Raw genomic sequence first — 18,851 nt, forward strand, 5'->3', positions numbered from 1 at the left:
AAAAATAGAGTCTATCCGATATCTGTCCTTATGTATACATAGTAGTAGTTTAAAAAGTTGAAATAAGAGATGGGAAGAAATACCTAACCAATTGGCTTTAACTTCCCATATTTCTAAATATCTTTCAAATCGTCTTTTAAATCGTCTTTCTAAAGCAGCTTAGTAGTATTTCTCGACTTACCCCTTAACATACAATTAATAGGATGATCTAAAAGTTAGGTTAGGGGTTTTAAACTTAAAGAGCTCCACGATATAAGTATACCTAAGTCGATGCCTCTCGTGTGTTATACTACTTTGTACTCGTAAGGTACGTAAATTAGGGTTAGCGTAGTTTTATGAAAGTTTTTTGTAGTGCTATAAGTATGATCCTCTAACAATATAGTAGCTTCTGAGATGGGTGAAATACCCACACTCTTTGATTGTTCCTGAACCCTTATGCTAAACCCCACTAGCATACATATCATCATTCCAATATCCTGATAATTCCTCATATTACCATGATTCTGATATAATGTCATGTCTTCTAACTATATGACTGATCCATAGCAGCTAGACACCTAGTTTATGCTCTTCTTTGAATCACGCAAGTCTCTAAGGAGACCACCAGTGGAGGCCGCGATCAGTATTTGAAAAGGTCTATTAGCACTGTACTATTTCCAATACATAGTCACGAAAAAGGAAAAAAGGCAAATACCCTTTATATTCTCCTAGTGCTCACTCAAATATCAACGTCGCCTTTTACAAATTCTTTCCGAAAAATTCCACAAGCTTCGGGCCAGACACTGTGAGGTCATCATAAAGGTCAAAGTGGTTCTTTCCTTCAACGATGAACAATTCTTTGGGTTCACGGGCTGCAGCAACAGCGTCTTCACTGTAGTGAAGGGTCTGGGCCTCAGATCCGGCAACCATCAACAACGGCCGTGGAGAGATCAGATGCTGGAAGTTGAACGAGTCATAGCTGGCCATGAGATCATAGCTGGCCGGTGGCACTTTCTGGTCTGAACGTGGGTGATTTCCGCGCTGGGTGCCGTAGTATGAGGCGGCATCCTTGAAGAAAGAGTCGGCGTCCTCCGGAATTTGGGAGATATCACTGCTGAACATGGGCGGAAGTTCCACATGGGAGCCCTTAGCCACGCTTGTACGCCACTGGCCAGCTGCCTGAAGCGCTCCGGTGATGGCCTGAGGAACTTCTTTGTTGTTCTCCTTATGCAGGCCAGCATTGCGGGTCATACGGCCAACGCAAGCGGCACTGACAGTGGCAAGTGCCTTGATACGGCTGTCGGACTGCGCAGCATAGGAGGTATAGCCACCCGAGGCGCAAATGCCAAGGACACCAATCCGGCTGGGGTCAACTTTGCCCTCCAACGTGGTTAAGTAGGTCACAGCAGCCTTATTATCTTCAGCTCGCTGGTGGGGGTCTTCTAGCCCACGGGGCTGTCCGGTGCTTTCACCCTGATACCCTGCGTCGAATGTAAGGGCATAGAACCCAGCTTTAGAAAGCAGTCGAGCGTGGTCTGCAGAGGTTTGCTCTTTGACACCGGTCATGGGATGGCTGATCACGACAGCAGCGCCCTTGCGGTCGGGGGCGCCAGCAAGAGGAGCATAAAGCTCGCCGCTGATCTGCAGCATGAAGGATGGGAAGGTGACTTTCGCTGGGGCAGACATTGCGTGAGATAATGGACCACAATAAGTATTGATGGATTCTTAATTTCCTTTAGAAAAAAATTATCGATTTGGGTCAAAGGGAGCGGCCCTTTTATGCTGGTTGTGAATTAAAGTTGATGATGTAGCCGACCCGCCGGTTTCCCCGAAAAACTTCGGGAGCGACAGTGATTATCGGGGCTGAGAATAGATCACTCGGCGATAAAGTCAACTCGATCCAAAAGACGAAAATAAGGGCTTTATGCTTTTAAATCAGAACGGGAGTATTACCAATCGAGGTAGGTGCGTCATTATGGAATGCCAGGTGTGGAATCACGGCGAACAAACCGTAAACTACGAAGAGTCGGTGCAGTGTAAGTACAACGGACGGATAGAGGTACTAAGCAGAAGCTCACAGTGCCTAGTTAATTAATTAAGGAGTTAGGAAAAACATTCGAAGACCGTAGGTAGTTAGACCACTTTCGGGAGATGATGTATCATGATGATATGCTGGTGATTGAGATTATGTACGTGACTACCTGCCCGGCTCACCCTTTCACAGCGACAAAAAAACCTCATCGATGAATTCAGCAGCCCTTTTATAAGCTTCGTCTTTACCTTCCGCTGGCTTTGGAGGAAATCCACTCTTCAGGTCCACAAGACCATGCCCAGCACCTTCCACGAGAATCAATTCTGTCTTAACACCAAGCTTCTTCAGTTGTTCATGGTGATGCACGCTCTCCTGGTCAGGAACAACTTCGTCTGCTGTGCCATGCACAAGGATCGTCGGGGGATGGCTTTCAGACACAAAGAGTTGAAGTAAAGCTGGCTTTACGTCCTCGGGAATCGCTGCGGCCCGCTCCTCGTAGCGCAGTTTATTGAGCTCCGCACCCAACCCTGGTTTTCCAAGACAATTATCAAGGAATGTCCCATCCAGCTCCCAGCGCACTGTCAATGCGAAGCGGGAGGACATCATGCCCCCCTCAGTTGGCAAGTCCTCACTCACAACAGTCTTGTCGGCGAGTAGCTTTGGAACCTGCTCGAGATCCACAAGCTTGGCGATGGTTGTAGGTGGTCGGCCGACCGTCCAGTGATCTAGCAGCCAGTCCCCAGCAGATCCATAAGCCGTCATCAGAACAGCTGGCCTGGGATCGGCGTAGATGCATGCTGCACGAGCCGAGAAAGCGCCCGCCGAGAAGCCAGTGACCGCTATCCGATCCGTGTCGATTGTAATGGATTCGGGTAGGGCACACTGGAAGTCCTCCGAAGCTAGGAATTTGAATAGAGCCTTTGCATCATCAATCTGGTGCAAGGCGTTTGTGGGATAGCACAGACGATAATCCGCACTGATGAAGATGTAGCCTTTCTCTTGGCAGTGATCTGCACTAATGGTCAATCTTATCTGATCGATTGCAAGATTAAGGAGACGGTTGCAGCCTACATACCATGCAGCCAAGTCGGGAAATTGAAACCACCACGCCAGCCTGCAGTCATTCCACCTCCATGATAGTAGATCACAGCTGGCAGTGTTCCGCTAGCGCTGCGGGGTAGGTAGTAGTCGAACTTGATTTCATGGCCGTCAATTGTGGAATAGACCAAGGTTTGGCCTTGAGGTAGGGTAGCCTGCATGTCTATCGGTACTAGTATGACGTTATCCTTTTATGACAAGACAGAAGAGAATGTATGCAAGGTGCAAAAGGGAGGGGTTCGTCCGGAGGAAGACACTTGGTATGTCACGACACCCCGGGTGAAGTTAATGCCGGGATGTGGAGCCGAGAATGGTTTGATGGCACTTTCGTTTGGCGGTTTGAAACAAAGAAAAAGCTACTATTATGGCGGACGATAGAGGGGACTTCCCCCAAACTCCTAAATCCTACTCATTGCCTTTACCGCTTCTTCTACCGTCCTATACGCTCTACCCGAATATCCTAAAATCCTCTTACCTAGGTGGGTACATACGCCTAACTATATAGCTTATATCATAAATCGCAACGCTCGTTACTAAAGCGTTATCTATAGCCCTATTTACTAGTCTTATATGTACTAACGTGGGTGATTTAGGAGATTAGCTATAAGATTCTAGGTCTTGAGATTAGTCTTGAGATTATAGATTATATTTAATTTTCAGCTTAAGTAATCTTATTAGTTGATTGACTTAAGTCTATTTTAATCGGTTGCCTCTAGAAAAATCGCTAACTAAGGGTTTTGGGGAAGTCCCCTCTATCGTCCGCCGTATACTATATATGGGTTTCTCGAAATTATGGCAAGAATTGTTGATACGGTAGGCTTGGAACAATCGATGATGGATTGATTGTTGAAGAAGCTAGCTGGAGGGTCTACATAGGCAGAACCAGGTGACTGCTGTTAAACAATCCAGATCGATTATTATAGAGTGCTGTGAGTGCTTAAGGCCTTGATGATGGTACCTCCGATGATGGCGATCGAGCGCACTCCAACTCTCCGAAACGTGCGGACAGGAATCGCATTTCCAGACCCTGAAGAATGGTGTGTCGTATGAAAGTAGGCGTGAGCACGAGGGAGGGTAAGAATTATCCGTAGAAGGACGATTGGCATAGGGTAAAATTAGAATATTTCGGGGGATAGGTGTAGGAGGCTCTGCGGCGTCGCTATGGTGGTAGAGATGGGCATTGAATAATGCCTCGGTGGGAAACTGTCGGGGGCAAAGTGGGCATTCCAGAATGACAAAATCATGTTGGAAGTGGTGCTGTCGATAACCCTCCCGGGATAAAGATGCAGCATCTGCTCCTGGGGTTATAATTCGATTCCGAAAGGTTGGCCCCAAGGTTAGCCGAACTGCCGCGATAGCTTCTCGTGACGAGTTCGCTTGATTTAATTGACGTAAGAAGGTAGCCGTGGCCTGGTTGACTGATGGCGCCCCCGAAATACTATGCAGTAGATCTGGCACATTGATCAGAGTAAAATTGGCAGTCTCCGAGTCAAAGACTAAGAGACTCCAGTCTACAAAGTCAAAGGTCGAAAAAAATGCAGCGAGGTTGGTAGCATTGGTAAGAAATCCCGATGGGCCATTAATAACCAATTCGACCCTGGAGCGTGGCAACGTAGGTAATTGTTGCAAGAAATTAGAAAAGGTCGTCAGAGGCGAAGGCCCTAGCGGTAACCGAGCTGACTGGACAAAACAAAGTAACAGTTGCTCTCCTGTAAAAGTACTGAAGGTGGCTTCCCATATAGCAAAACGGTTCTCTGCATAAGAAGTATCATTTCTAAAGCCGGTGGGGAGGGAGGATTTTCGTGTAATTATTATGTGCAGTCGGGTGAGAAGAGAGGAGTGGGTCGATGGGCAGCGGTACATCCACAAAAGAAGGTGGTATAGGGTAAGAGGTGTCGAGTTCGGGGTCGAGTGCGGGATCATATCCATTAACTTGGGCGGACGATAGTTGGAAGACAACAAAAATACCCCGTTCCACCCTCTCATCGCCTACACCCACGAGGAGATCAAAGAGATTGATGGCTCGTGGGAACATCTTGCTGCAGTGATGGGTTTCAATACCACCAAGCAAATCATCGACGTCTTCGACAACAACCCCATCCCCAAGCCGAAAGGTACCTCCCACTCTACCCTTCGAGGCTTGTACAATGCCTAGTCAGCTGAAGCCGTCCTCCCCTCGGATCCCTCCCAGATCGCATATCAAGGGAAGTGACAACTACCATTGGATACGAGGCCTACCCATTCCCATTGGACAGTTCCCTAAAACTCTTAGTCGACGATTTTCAACCCGGCAGAATCTCGATTTTTGGACTGTCTTTGAGTGAGTGATAGTGTCTTGAGGTTGGTAATTCTGGGAGTGTCGAGCATGCCACGTCAGTGCTAGAAATGACAACTAGATCTATGAGGGGTTTCAAATGGCCTAGCTACCCAGTATTGGAACTTGCAATGCACTTCTATATCAGTAAACGAACATGATAAAGATGTGCTCAATCTTGCACAGATGCTTAAGATCATCTACAAAGTCTCTATGGAATGGTCATATAGACTCGCCGGGGTTGCCATAACCTCTCATACTAGACAACAATGCAAGTGGAACAACCCATAAGAATATCGAATATATTCGGATCGAGATTGCCTGTAGCTTATTCTCCACATCATCGGCCTCCTCGGTTCACTTGCTCCAACAGTCTCATCGTGTTCCGATCTCGCACCTCTCTCATGTATTGCTTTTGCTCCATTGACATGTCTTGCGTTGTTTCATAATCTCGAAATCCGTTTGTGGCAATGTAATCGAGGGAGTATCCGATGAAAACGGCAACGACGCAGCCCAGGATAATATAGAAGACGTAGGCTGAATAGAGGCCTTCCTGGGAACCCATTATAGTTCGATACTTGTCTTGAATTAATGATATCAGCAGAGGGGCATCTAGGTTAAGCGAAGGAGCTTACCCTCGTATTTGTATAGGTACCTGCGAGATTCCAAAACTCGAGTCTTTGTTTTCCTGATGGTTTCAAGCCTTCTTCCTCCAACGACGAAGATATGCGCTATTTCTTGAGGACAAAATAGCCAGGTTCGTGGTTTAGTCTGACAATTTATTGTAATCCCCAATCTTTGTTTGAAATAATCGCCGGAAAAAATACGTCTTCTTCTTTTCCCATGCGAATGGTTTTTACATCTAAAAAAAGTATATATGACGTCAAAAACCCGAGCAGGCCAATCAACTGCCCCTATTTGGCCGCCAAGACAGTAGCACAATATCCATACAGCCAATGGTAAGCGGCCTCTCAGATTAGCACAGATAAAATATTTTGTTTGAATGGAGAATGGAGAATGGTCAATAAGGATTGAAGGCTAAGCTGGTTTATTCACGCAGTTTTAGGGGCAATGGTTGCGTATAAAGGCAGCAGCAAGCTTCGCCAGACTACAAATAGTCAAAGTCGCCCAGCTACTAGCCATTTGAGACTGGAAAATAAAGTGAAATTGGAAAAGCGAGAAGTATCTGGGGCAAATCAAATCTTCTTCTTCTTTACAACGAGAACCAACCCATACGTAGCGCCTTTGATCATCTCTTTCCCTTCCTCCACGCCGGCCTCATGTAACAGGCGCTCAATCGCCCTCCGATAAATCTTAAGAACATCCCGCTCGGTACCAATGCTCTCCGGATGAGCCTGGCGCCATCGAGTCACCGGGCTCCCAGTCGCAGTGATCTTTTCAAATAGGTCCAGGTTTACTTCCGGATTGATAGCGAAGAAATCGGTCTCGACATCCCAATCCTTCCGGCTGGACGTGGTTTCGTCAAATTCCGTGATGGGAGTGTCCAAGGTCCAAGGAAGCGGCAGTTCACTATATCTGTTGCGAACGAGCCAATTCCCTGGAACAAAGTATGGCACTAGATATTCCTCCTCGATACGATCCATCTCTGCTTGGATAGCCGCTGCATTGGGGACTGAGGGGTGGATACGAGTCTGGCCACTAGTCCACAGAATGACGCTGCCGCCGGGCTTGAGTACACGGGCAGCGGTCGACCAGAAATGAGGCATGTCGAACCAATGTGCTGCATTACCAGCAGTGATGAGATCAACACTCGCATCCTGGATGGGTGGAGAGAGGTTTGTTCCCAGGTCTTCAGCCGTGGACATTTCAAAGCGGATTGGCTCGGCCGTAGACGTAGTGCCCCCCAAGGAGCGAGCAGTGCTGACCATCCCCTCGGAGGGGTCCAATCCAACAGCATGAGCAAAATGAGCACCGAGCGAGCGAGCTACATTTCCTGGACCAGAACCAACATCTAGGAGGGTGTCAAGCTGGCCACTTGTAGCCGTGTGTTGATCAAGAATGAATTGGTACAGACCAGGGTGGTAGTCTGGACGGGCGGCAGCGTAAGCGTTTCCTTGTTCTTGGTTATAAGAACTGAAGGTCTTTTCCGTTGTAGTAATTGGTGGTTGAGACATGGTCAACAAGCTATATCTAGAAAACCTCCCAACTTGGAGATTTTACAAGATTGAGGAAGGGAAGTGTTGGGCTCATAAATAAGTTGGTGTTGCCTAAAATAAGCCCGAACCCCGGTGTTTCCTATGGAGGTATAGCGGGCGCCTTTTCTTAGTGTCGGCGGAATCGAGATTCAGAAATCCCGAGAGGTTAGTTTAGCCTGCGGTTGGAGACTGTCAAGCTCGGAAAATGGGTGCGTTTTGGGTCAACAATACGATCGGAATTCAGGGAAAGTTCAAATTCAATTCAAGTCAAGCCTTTTTTTAGACATGCTTGGCATAGCGGATTGCCTCATGCATGTCAAATGGGTCAGAAAAACGATCATCTGCTACCACAAGATCCCACCCTTTCCCCAACGCATTTCCAGGCGCCCCGCCCTTCACCATCCACCAGCGGACGGACCCGCTAGGAGCCTCGTATTCCGCTTCCGTAGAACCAATCGTATCAAGGTGTGGTCACGTCAACAGCTCTCGCCACCTCCAGTTGACAGGATGAAAAAGTCCGATATTTCTGGGTTGTATTGACTCTAGCCCGTTTCCCATAAATCATCAACAGTGCCGGTAATATCGCAGTAACAAGGGCAATCACTCCAATGAGAATGAAAGTGTTTTGAATACCCATGCCATAGATCCAGTCCGTGAACGAAAATCGGATGACCATGGCTAAGCCATTGCGGACGAATACCACGGCTATAAGTGCATCACCGAGGATCTGTAAAGGGTAAAGTTAGTCCTCGGTAAAATCAGTAGAAGTTGTTTCAAACATACGTCAGGATAACTATCGGTTAGGTAGGTAAGAGCAACGTCCGCGGTGACGATGAAACCAAAACCAAAGGTACCATTTCCGACAGCCAGCACGGCCCAATGTAAACCCTACACAAGATCAGCCGGTCAATTCCATGAGCTTTTATGAACATTGACGGTTGCGTGGATGAACCTACCTTCGCAAGACCAATACCACCTAACATCAACCCAGCGGAGTTGATAGCAGCGGCGGGAAACATCATCCACAGCCGCATCTCTGGCTCGAAGATACCCTCGTTCCGTTTTGCCAGCCTGACAATTAGCCAATCATTCAACGGTGGCGCTGTCAGGGTGGCTAGAAGTGTGCCTGCGAACCCTCCCAGGTGGAATAAGCCAATCTGAGCAGCGTTGAAATTGTATGGTTCAGCGATCAAAAAGTAGGACCCAGCCGACACGTTGGCAGAGAACCATGATAGAATCGATCCATAAGTAAGAGCAGCGAAGGCGACTGCAGGAAACGAGAAAAGAACAATCAGGGGCTGATAAAAGTGCTGTAGAATGGGTATATCTGTCTTCGTCACAAAAGCGAGGCGTTGGCGAATAGATTTGCGGCTTCGCTGGACATCAACAGTCACGCGGGATGAAACAGGCTGTGCCTCTGCAGTTGTGTCGGACTTTTCCTTGTCCTCGACGAATTGAGAGGGCTTGGAAGTGGCTGAGTGCCCGACGAGTGTAGGGGTGTACTTGGACTCTTCAAAGAAGCAAAGTACGAAGAGAAGATTGACTCCGACCAGAATTGCCACAATTTTCCACATCCATCTCCAGCCCAGGGAGACGACGATGTATCCTGCAACGACAGGACCCCCAGTGGCGCCAAGACTTTGCATGAAGATGAAAATTCCGTTCATACGAGCGTGCTGATGAATGAAGAACAAATCGACAACGGTGATCATCACGATTGCCTCACTGACTGAGCCTGCTATACCTGCCAGAAAACTAATAGTAATTAACTCCCCGGCGTGGTGAAAGTTTGCCCACCAAATTGCGCATACGAGCTGGAGGGTAGCACTAAGAAGATATAACGGACGTCGTCCATACTTATGAACGCAGGGAATCAATAGGAGACACCCAATCGCGAGACCGGCAAAGTTGCAGCCGCTCGATCGATTGAAAGTTGCGTAGGTCAGGCCTAGCTCCTTGATGTATCCACGATATGCGAGACTGTTGATATCAATGAGAACAAACGTGAAGAGCACGTATGTGCAGGTGAGACCAAAGTTTACTGCTTTCCGAAGCTTGGACCAGTTCTTTTCGACAGGTCAGGATGCAGCTCTAAAATCAAAGATGCGTCGACAAGGCTTACCAAAGGGTCATCGGGGTCATCGGTGGGAGTTGGACTAAGAATCAACTCAGATTGCGAGTTGTTCCCTTCATGGTGGTTAGTATTAAATTAGAATACTATGAACAAGCGAATGGTGACTCACGGTCTTCGAGCAAAACTGTCCCTGGGGGAAATCCATTATCGGGTGTATGGACAGCCATAGTGTAGTGATTAATTGAGTAAATTGAAGCTCAAAATTGTCACATAGCGGGATTTGGGGACTGGATTTCGAGCCCTTTTATGAGCTTTGACGAGGAGGCTATCACTGGATTTCCGAAGCTATTCCATATCTCATCGATAGACTTTGCGGGGTAATATTTAAAGCCAAGATTATTGATACGAAGCCTTTCATGACCAATTTTACTGTTATAACCAATGGTTGTTTGTGGATGCACGGAGAATTCGTAATTCTGCCCCATAGTGGAGCTTATAATACACTCTAATACGGCCATAATTACGCCCACGGGGTAGAATCCTGGGCGCCACTCTTATCTGATTTTGGACCAATGGTAGAAAATCAGCAAATCAAAGTTGTCGTCTATCTCGGCTTTAGAGTGGAATACTCAAGTCTGGATCGTTCTCAAAAAGAGAAAATAGATATCGTGCCGTGCCTTGATCCCTGGCTTTCCACACGCGAGATAGGGAAAGGAGTAAATTGTCGATAAAGGGGTAAAAGTTGGCCCCGTGAATTTTCAGGACGAAGGATCGTATCTCTTGTCTTTTCGCTTCTTCGTGCACCTCCGAGCCGGCAACCAATAGCACCAACGTGATGTTAGGTGGATATTTCCCGGCCACGTCCAAGCAATGGGTCATACATTGCACGAGCGAGGAAGATAACGTTTCTGCCTGTCTGTCTTGCATTCCAAATGGGTATCTCAGCCGGTGAAGTATTAGAAGAGCAGCTGTTTGGTGGAGAGTGGCTTGAGAAACGAGAAGCAACATTTCATCTGGAGAAAATCGCTCTAAGACAGACTCTGGGATAAAAGGTGACCAGTTTTTGAGCTCCTCCGAGAGAGTATCGAAAATCACAGAGTGAGATATGTCTTTTTCATCGCCTGCTCTGACTTCAGACGCCAAAACGCAAACTCGATAAAGAATCGGAAGAAGTGATCCGCAAAACCCTGCATGCTGGTTCACCACGGAAGGATCTTGCTCTTGGAGTTGGATCACAGGAACGCGAGCCCGGAAGAGCGATTGAGTTGTATCGAGAAAGATTAGGCACACCAACTCCCGAAGATCCAACCCCTGGAGCTTCCCCGCGTAATAAAATGGTCGAATCAAAGTTAAAGTGTGTCGGCAAATTGTGCTAGCCGATACCCCAGATATCAGGCGATGAAAGGTTAACAGACTAGTCCCTAAAGAGAGAATGCTGCATGCGTAATCTGATTTGGTAATCTCTGCCCTTCGGAGATCCTGTAAGGCGGATGCACATTTAGAGAGGTCTGCGTCGTTACAGCGCGTCTTGTTGGCAATACTGCGAAGAAACACCCGAGCCACCGCAGCGTACGGACTCAGGAGAAGTGCTGGAGCTTCCTGTAGCCGAGAACGAATCATATAGCACATCTCCTGGCTCAGGAGAGGTCCAAACGAAAAGAAGTTACATATCCGGATGGATGTATACTCCGATATTTGTGAGATCACCCCCTCTCGGTACAACGTCGATACAAGCGGCAGATCTTGCATTGTGGGGGTATCGGTTTCATGGACCTCCTCTGTCTCAGACAGAATGGTAGGGGACTCAGATACCGATTTGGATTGGCAATCTCCCTTTTTGGCTGCATCAAAGGCTAAAGAACAGGGGCTGAGCACCCTTGGTTTGCGACCTCGTTTCCCGCGGGGACGAGAAGAAGTGCATGAATGACCCAGGCGATAACAGCGATAGCAGCATTGTGCAGTTCCCGGTAAACATCGAGCTTTGACAGAATGGCACCTGTCACAGGCCGGTGCGGGTGGCATTTTTGAGAAGTATTGTGAGCAAGTACATCCACCGAGTGGGTTTAAGGAAAGAAGAAAGTGGAGCGGTCTAGAATGGCGTGACGGGTGTAAGCAAGTCAACGGTTGGCCCCCAGGGACAGAGGGGCTAGATTGCGTCCATGCTAGCTTTCAAATACAAAGTACCTCAATTGGCATAAGAATATTTCCCGTATTTGATAAAAGTATGGGAAATCCAATTTTGATGCTCATGCGTTTTGCAGTTCACGAAATGCGGAGCCGAATATGAGATACGAACTGTCAAAGCCGCGGGAAAGGAGTCAACGAATAGGAAGTCATAGCGGGACGGCGAATTTGCTAGCTTCCTAAATCTAACTTTGATACTGTCTTAGCTTTTATGGCTCATCGCTTGATTGACAGCCGACCATCCCTGACCCCCGCCTCTCTCCTCACTGTTTAGCCGAGGCATACTACCCTCGTAGCTTCGGGTCGCCTAATTTAGAGATGTAACTGGATCAAAACACGCCACGAGGAAGGATAATGACCAATACGAACTGCCTCTTATTGGTCACCACGGTCGCAAGAGCAGGCAGATTACGGTTCATATAACTTATCGCGAACCCTCGTAGACCCCTGTCTTTGCATTTCGCTTTTCGGCCATAGGCATCACCTCTCTCATCCTTACAAATCAGCTATTATATACTTCAATCATGGGTTCTTTAGATCACGGAATTCCATGGCAGGAGAGAGTAGCTACGAAGCGGCAAGCCCGCGCGGATAAAATCCCAGCAGCATGGAGAATTCCGGACAACTACCTGGACAAGTTCCAGACTCCCTTGTCGGAGAAGAAAAACAATCTTATCGCAGCGCAAGCGGTTCGAAAATCAGGAATATTGACTGAAAAGGAACTGCGGATTACAGAAGATTACACCATTGCTGAACTTCTGTCTGCATTATCAAGCGGTACTTTGACCTCAGTTGAGGTGACGCTTGCTTATTCCAAGCGTGCGGCTGTCGCTCAACAGTTGGTGAGTATTCGCTAAGCCTATTCCCCGTACCATCTTTTGGTATGAAGTTGTACTCATGTCGATGAAGGTGAACTGTCTCACAGAGACCATGTTTGAAGAAGCCAAGGAGCGAGCTCACCAGTTAGATGCTCTTCGAGAGCAAGGTCGATTGGCCGGGCCCCTCCATGGCCTTCCAGTCAGCATCAAGGATAATTTCCACAAGAAGGGGACTGAAGCGACAATTGGAATGGTATCTTTCCTCGGTGAAGTTTCAAAGGAGAACTCCCCGTTGGTTGAGATCCTCCTCAAGCTCGGAGCAGTCATTTACGTCAAAACAAATGTGCCCCAGACAATGATGGTAAGTTAGCATTAAGTCCCGATCCAAGGTTTTCTACTAATACTTAGTTTATTATAGACTTCTGACTCGGATAACAATGTCTTTGGAAGGACCTTGAACCCCTGGAATACCTCATTGGGGCCAGGCGGTTCCAGTGGAGGCGAGGGTGCTTTAATCGCTCTCCGAGGGTCACCACTCGGCGTGGGAACTGATATTGGCGGTATGATAGCGAAGATGCATTTTAACTTTATACACTGAGCTAATTACCTGATTCAAGGCTCGGTCCGAATTCCGGCTTTATGCTGCGGTACATATGGCTTCCGGCCCAGCGCCGCAAGAATACCAAATGGAGGAATGCGGGCGTGCACAACAAGTGGGATGAAGTTTATTTTATCTTGTGCAGGTCCACTTTCCTTGGACCTTGATGGCATTGAGACATTCTTCAAGACCATTTTCGATGCTCAGCCAGCCCATTACGACTCCACTATTCTTGACATTCCTTGGCGGCAAGTATCCGCAAAGCCAATCTTGAGAATCGGCATCGTTCCCGAGAGCCCTTCATTCCCCTTGCACCCACCTGTCAGGAGAACTTTAGCCGAGGCGGCCCGCTTGCTAGAGGCACAAGGTCACACGCTAATCCCTCTTGACATTGAAGAATGTCAAATCTTGCGGGCAAATGAGATAGCCTGGAACATCTTCAGTCTCGACCAAGGTGCCATGGGCCACATTCAGTCATCTGGAGAACCCCCTGTCCCATCTCTAGTCTACATTGGCAAGATAATTGAAAAACTGAAGGCCTCGACCAAGTTCACTCTGCCGGACTTGAGTGAGCTTGACCGAATGGGGAAGCTAGCTTATCTCAATACCTGTCGGGCGGAGCTGCGCGAGACATACCGGAAAATGTGGGTGCGACATGAGCTGGATATTTGCATCGCACCTCCAGCTCAAAATACAGCAGTGGCGCATGACATGTTCGCAATTGCGCCATATACTACTTTTTTGAACTGCCTTGATGTATGTTGCCGTTCATTTCCACCTCGCAGTACAGCACTAACCCTCAAGCAGTATCCATCCTGCGTCATTCCATTCGGAAAAGTCGGTGGATCAGATGCTCACAAAGTTTTTGAGCTGAAGGAGGATCAGACTGCACCACCATGTGAGTTCCCCTGATTAAAGCATTCCTTGATATCCTTTGCTAATCACAACTCGCTTTGAGTAGACAACTTTGAGCAACTGGAAGGTGCACCGTGCTCCATTCAAGTGTTTACGACCACTCTACGGGATGAAGAATGCTTGCAAATGAGCAAGCAAATTGACCAATGCCTGAAAAGCAAAGTCTAGACTCTGAAGAGATTAGACAAGTTTACTAACAGTAGCACCACCTTTGCTATAAGCTTGTCCTATAGCTGGGTCGATTCCGAAGGAACAGTCTTAATTACTCTGATAGTGATATAGGCTGGCTAGATCGGTAGTTTGATACGTCAAAGATTCCTTAATGTACATCTTTACCCGAGTAGATTGGAAGAGGGTCTCTTGTACATATGCCTTAAGGTTATCTTAACTTAATGATGTTTTCCTTTCAATAATTCCTGTACATACTACCATGGGGCATGGAGAACAGTCGGCTCAGCCATAATTGAGCACGCATTGAACGTGCCCGACCCTTGCCCCATACATCTTCTGCTTTAACATGATGACAACCTAATATTTTTGGGGGTGAGAGTGAGCAATAGTATAGAAGCAGTACTCATCCAGTCATTGCCCTATCGAGACATATACATTCAAATACTTCTGCATGTGTGGCCCCAGACACCTGCTATGTAGATAGTATGATCAAATAATTATGCATTAACATCAGGTTTGAAGTTAAGTCAATACAAATTACATGTCAGTGTACTTCTGGACCTCCCAGACCATCAGTCTAGGTAATCGAATATCTACTTATACATGTGGGCGCTAGTCATGTGACATAGTGGGCCTTCAGGTGGGGGAGTTTTCTGCCGGTTTTTTCTGCCATTTTCACCCCGCATTGACTCACGTGATGTGGCTTCCTTATCTTTTGGAGGGGCTCGTGAGTCACAGGCCGTCCAGCAACTTGACTAAACTAACCTTTGCTAACGCCCAGATTAATACATACGTGGGCGTTATCTGTATTTGAGAATACAGAGGCGGTGAAGACTCTAATCAATAACTAGAACCTTGATGTATTGCCGCACGAAAAGCTTTTTGGACTTAGAGTATTCCCAAAAGCTCTGACTATATAGTTTAACTTTGAAAACAATTCAGATAGTATAATTGGACAGCTTAGACCGGTTTTCGTCTAATAAGAACATTACAAATAGGGGTTATTTCTCTGCTCATGAGTCACTGATAGAGGATTTGAAAAGGCGGTGTTCTATTTAGGAGGCGGCCGCAGAGGCGGTACCACTGAACCAGACTTTTTTTTTCAGCTCAATACCTTCAACCTTCTCTGATTTTGCGAACACCGCTATTCCTCTCGATCAAACGAGACCACATTCAAAATGGCGCCCAACACCGACGCCGAAGCTCCTCACAACAACTTTGACGTACGTGCTCCCAGTGTCCCATGGAGGGCTGAGATGGCGCGCCTTGAAACTCACTGTCCTCGCTCCCCGCAATTTGCGATCGATCACTTCTACATGGGGCGTCCAGGCGCAATTGGTTCACAAATGCAAGAAGAATGAATTGACTGACTTTTTACTCTCTAGACCATTCTCGTCCTCGACTTTGGTGTATGTTAACTTCACGACCGTTTCCCCTCTTTCGACCTGTTCCAGATAACAGAGCTTCTGAGACCTCTTTACATGCCAATTACTGACTCACGTTCTTGAAGTCTCAAACGAGTCACCTTATCCTGCGCCGTCTTCGATCTCTCGGTGTCTTCGCTGAGCTGCTTCCTTGCACCACTAAAATCGCTGATCTGTCATGGAAGCCTAAGGGAATTGTGTTCTCTGGAGGTATGGAGTCTGTCAATGCATGGCGCATACCGAGATCTGACTTAGCTACTAGGTCCTTCTTCTGTCTACGACGAGGGCTCGCCCCGTAAGGTTTTCATTTCCGGAAAATCCTGTCACTTGTACTCATATGTCTAGATGTTGACCCCGCTGTTTTTGACCTGAACGTGCCTATTTTGTGAGTGGATCTCTGCCTATCCTTCAAGACTATGAATACTAACATACACGGGTGATATAGGGGTATTTGGTATGATTTCCTTCGACATCGACACCGATATGACACTAATGCTATACCCTCAGCTACGGTTGCCAGGAGATCGCATGGCGGATCGACTCGAAGAATGTTGCCCGCGGAGCGGCCCGAGGTTTGCAACCTTTGAAACACTGTCCCAGACCCAAACCGTTCCTGACCATCTTTTGTAGAGTACGGCCATGCCGACGTCAAGATCGCCAAGGTCAACGAGCATGTTGACCGTCTCTTCGCTGGCCTGGGCGATGAAATCCCTGTGTTCATGTCCCACTACGACAAGCTAGTCAGCCTGCCTACTGTAAGTGAAATGACGTCGTATTTCCGGAGCACTCTGACTGACTCTGGTAGGATTTCGTGGTTATTGGTGCCACCAAGAACTCCGAGTACGCCGGAATTGCCCATCAGGAGAAGCCCATCTTTGGTTTGTCTTTCTCTAAGCTGCCTTCACGGCCCAGTAAGGGAAGCTGCTAATGCAATGTGACTAGGTGTCCAATTCCACCCCGAGCTCGAACACGTTCGTCCACCTCTCTTCCCCCAAAGCAGTACATTAGAACTCCCTCTGATATTCGAATCTAGACCCCCCGCGGAACCGATATTCTCCGCAACTTCAGTGTTGATATCTGTGGCGCTCAACCGAACTGGAAGATGGGCGATTTTGTCCAGCTCGAGATCGCTCGCATCCGTGAGCTTGTTGGTGACCGAGCGCTCGTCCTTGGCGCTGTCAGCGGTGGTGTGGACAGCACTGTCGGTGCTGCTCTCATGCGTGAGGCTATTGGCGACCGCTTCAAGGCCATCCTTGTCGACAACGGATGTATGCGTCTTAATGAGTGCGAGCAGGTCAAGGAGACTCTCGGAAAGCACCTTGGCATCAACCTGACCGTTGTCGAGGCTGGTGACTTGTTCCTGAGCCGTCTTGCGGGTGTTACTGAGCCCGAGAAGAAGCGGAAGATCATTGGATCTACTTGTGCGTATTTCGAGCTGTCTGGAATGGGTTGTTGAAGTACTGACAATATCGAAGTCATCGATCTGTTCGAGCAAGAGGCTATCCGGGTACGTTCGACCTCCTCTGACTTCATTTCTGGCTAGCTAACAGGATTTCCAAGATCGAGAAGGAAGCTGAGAACACTCCCAACACCGGCAAGGTGGAGTGGTTCTTGCAGGGAACACTTTACCCTGACGTGTAAGTCGTTTCGATCTAATTGCTGAGCCCAAACTAATCGCATTTAGTATCGAGTCTCTGAGCTTCCGTGGGCCTTCGGCCACTATCAAGAGTAAGAGAGTTAACAAAGTCTCGGGGGCAAAAGATTACCCCACGAAGTCGTGCAAAAGAAGAAGCAAACAGAAGCTAACATGAGAGATAGCTCACCACAACGTCGGCGGTCTGCCTGAGGTAAGCAATACCATCATCTCCAACATGAAAGTATTTTTAACTAACCAGCATATAGCGCATGATGAACGGCGTAAGTTGAACTAGCCTGGCATCGTTTGATTTATTTACTAACCAAAATTTTTCGCGTCATTTAGCAAGGCTTGCGTGTAAGTTTACTTTCCATCTCTTCATTAAATACCTATAAAGCTGACTGGACTTCTATCATAGCTTATCGAGCCGCTCAGACTTTTGTTCAAGGATGAAGTGAGGGTATGTTAAACCTCACATCGTGAATTCTGTCTTCAATTATACTGACGATTATAGGCAATTGGTCGCCAACTCGGCATCCACGAGTCGCTCGTGAACCGACACCCCTTCCCCGGTCCTGGCATTGCCATCCGCATCCTCGGTGACGTTACCAAGGAGCGTGTCGAGATTGCCCGCCAGGCCGACAACATCTTCATCAGCATGATCAAGGAGGCCGGTCTCTACGACGAGGTGAGTCCGGTCACACAGACGAAGACGGGCACAAGCTAATTCTGTTCTCCCAGATCTCTCAAGCCTTTGCTGGTCTTGATACTAACCGCAGTGTCGGTGTCTTCGGTGACCAGCGTGTTTGGGGTTACATCATCATTCTCCGTGCTGTCCGTACCAAGGACTTCATGAGCGCAGAGGTGTTCAACTTCGATAACGCCTTCCTCGCGGTGAGTCACCTTTGGTTTATGCGTTGGGCCATGCCTAGAGTGAATTCCTATACTACGGATCTAAAACGCTCTATCCTTCCCTCAAAAGCCCACTACCATCCTTTCCTATACTTACTAACCTCTCTACTCTAGAATGTTTCTCGCACTATCTGCAACCAGGTCGAGGGTGTGGCCCGTGTTGTCTATGATCTGTAAGTAGAAGTTTCCGCCTCTATTGGTCTCGGGCCTTAAGCTAACATCACCCCTCTAGGACCTCGAAGCCTCCTGGCACTATCGAGCTCGAATAAGCGACATGGGAGATGGAAGGTAGACAGAACATATATCATTTGCCATCATGAGTTAGGAAAAAAGATAGGAATTGATTTTTACGGCGTTTAGAGACTACTAGAGAGGCACATAGATTGAAAATAGTGATGAGGCAGAATTCATTGCATCATGATGCCAGTGGCCTCTCCAAAAGAGACGGAGAGCTCAAATTGCGACATTTGGTAAACGAATAGTGGTTTTTATCTCCAGCCTTAAGAGTAAGAATTTAGCCTGATCTTTCATAAAATAATG

The 18,851-nt window shown here is 47.6% G+C and overlaps 7 protein-coding genes across 7 annotated transcripts; 2 read left to right on the plus strand and 5 right to left on the minus strand.

The window, feature by feature from the left end:
• Positions 1-738: 738 nt before the first annotated feature.
• N7496_004043 (alpha/beta hydrolase) lies at positions 739-1,665 on the minus strand (the record flags this gene model as incomplete). Its single annotated transcript, XM_056696974.1, has 1 exon — positions 739-1,665. The coding sequence occupies one exon, from the start codon at positions 1,663-1,665 to the stop codon at positions 739-741; it is 927 nt and encodes a 308-aa protein (XP_056559186.1).
• Positions 1,666-2,197: 532 nt separating this feature from the next.
• Positions 2,198-3,270, minus strand: N7496_004044 (alpha/beta hydrolase; the record flags this gene model as incomplete). The annotated part of the gene is made up of 2 exons (XM_056696975.1): positions 2,198-3,021; positions 3,087-3,270. The coding sequence occupies 2 exons, from the start codon at positions 3,268-3,270 to the stop codon at positions 2,198-2,200; spliced, it is 1,008 nt and encodes a 335-aa protein (XP_056559187.1).
• Positions 3,271-5,763: 2,493 nt separating this feature from the next.
• On the minus strand, positions 5,764-5,988 carry N7496_004045 (uncharacterized protein; the record flags this gene model as incomplete). Its single annotated transcript, XM_056696976.1, has 1 exon — positions 5,764-5,988. The coding sequence occupies one exon, from the start codon at positions 5,986-5,988 to the stop codon at positions 5,764-5,766; it is 225 nt and encodes a 74-aa protein (XP_056559188.1).
• Positions 5,989-6,619: 631 nt separating this feature from the next.
• Positions 6,620-7,558, minus strand: N7496_004046 (class I SAM-dependent methyltransferase; the record flags this gene model as incomplete). Its single annotated transcript, XM_056696977.1, has 1 exon — positions 6,620-7,558. The coding sequence occupies one exon, from the start codon at positions 7,556-7,558 to the stop codon at positions 6,620-6,622; it is 939 nt and encodes a 312-aa protein (XP_056559189.1).
• Positions 7,559-8,039: 481 nt separating this feature from the next.
• N7496_004047 (uncharacterized protein) lies at positions 8,040-9,880 on the minus strand (the record flags this gene model as incomplete). The annotated part of the gene is made up of 5 exons (XM_056696978.1): positions 8,040-8,306; positions 8,363-8,467; positions 8,536-9,645; positions 9,702-9,766; positions 9,823-9,880. The coding sequence occupies 5 exons, from the start codon at positions 9,878-9,880 to the stop codon at positions 8,040-8,042; spliced, it is 1,605 nt and encodes a 534-aa protein (XP_056559190.1).
• A 2,481-nt stretch (positions 9,881-12,361) lies between these two features.
• On the plus strand, positions 12,362-14,336 carry N7496_004048 (putative general amidase; the record flags this gene model as incomplete). The annotated part of the gene is made up of 6 exons (XM_056696979.1): positions 12,362-12,679; positions 12,747-13,016; positions 13,074-13,215; positions 13,273-14,009; positions 14,061-14,151; positions 14,215-14,336. 6 exons carry the CDS (start codon positions 12,362-12,364, stop codon positions 14,334-14,336), a joined length of 1,680 nt encoding a protein of 559 aa, XP_056559191.1.
• A 1,181-nt stretch (positions 14,337-15,517) lies between these two features.
• On the plus strand, positions 15,518-18,580 carry gua1 (GMP synthase (glutamine-hydrolyzing); the record flags this gene model as incomplete). The annotated part of the gene is made up of 22 exons (XM_056696980.1): positions 15,518-15,562; positions 15,725-15,748; positions 15,850-15,973; positions 16,026-16,058; positions 16,109-16,148; positions 16,209-16,217; positions 16,271-16,335; positions 16,394-16,518; positions 16,569-16,641; positions 16,706-16,734; positions 16,797-17,184; positions 17,239-17,270; positions 17,324-17,400; positions 17,448-17,491; positions 17,582-17,610; positions 17,666-17,680; positions 17,745-17,756; positions 17,818-17,859; positions 17,914-18,087; positions 18,141-18,293; positions 18,426-18,484; positions 18,544-18,580. 22 exons carry the CDS (start codon positions 15,518-15,520, stop codon positions 18,578-18,580), a joined length of 1,629 nt encoding a protein of 542 aa, XP_056559192.1.
• Positions 18,581-18,851: the final 271 nt, after the last annotated feature.

Source organism: Penicillium cataractarum (genome assembly GCF_028827025.1).
Source record: "Penicillium cataractarum strain IBT 29864 chromosome Unknown utg000002l, whole genome shotgun sequence".
In the NCBI taxonomy this organism is placed as follows: domain Eukaryota; kingdom Fungi; phylum Ascomycota; class Eurotiomycetes; order Eurotiales; family Aspergillaceae; genus Penicillium; species Penicillium cataractarum.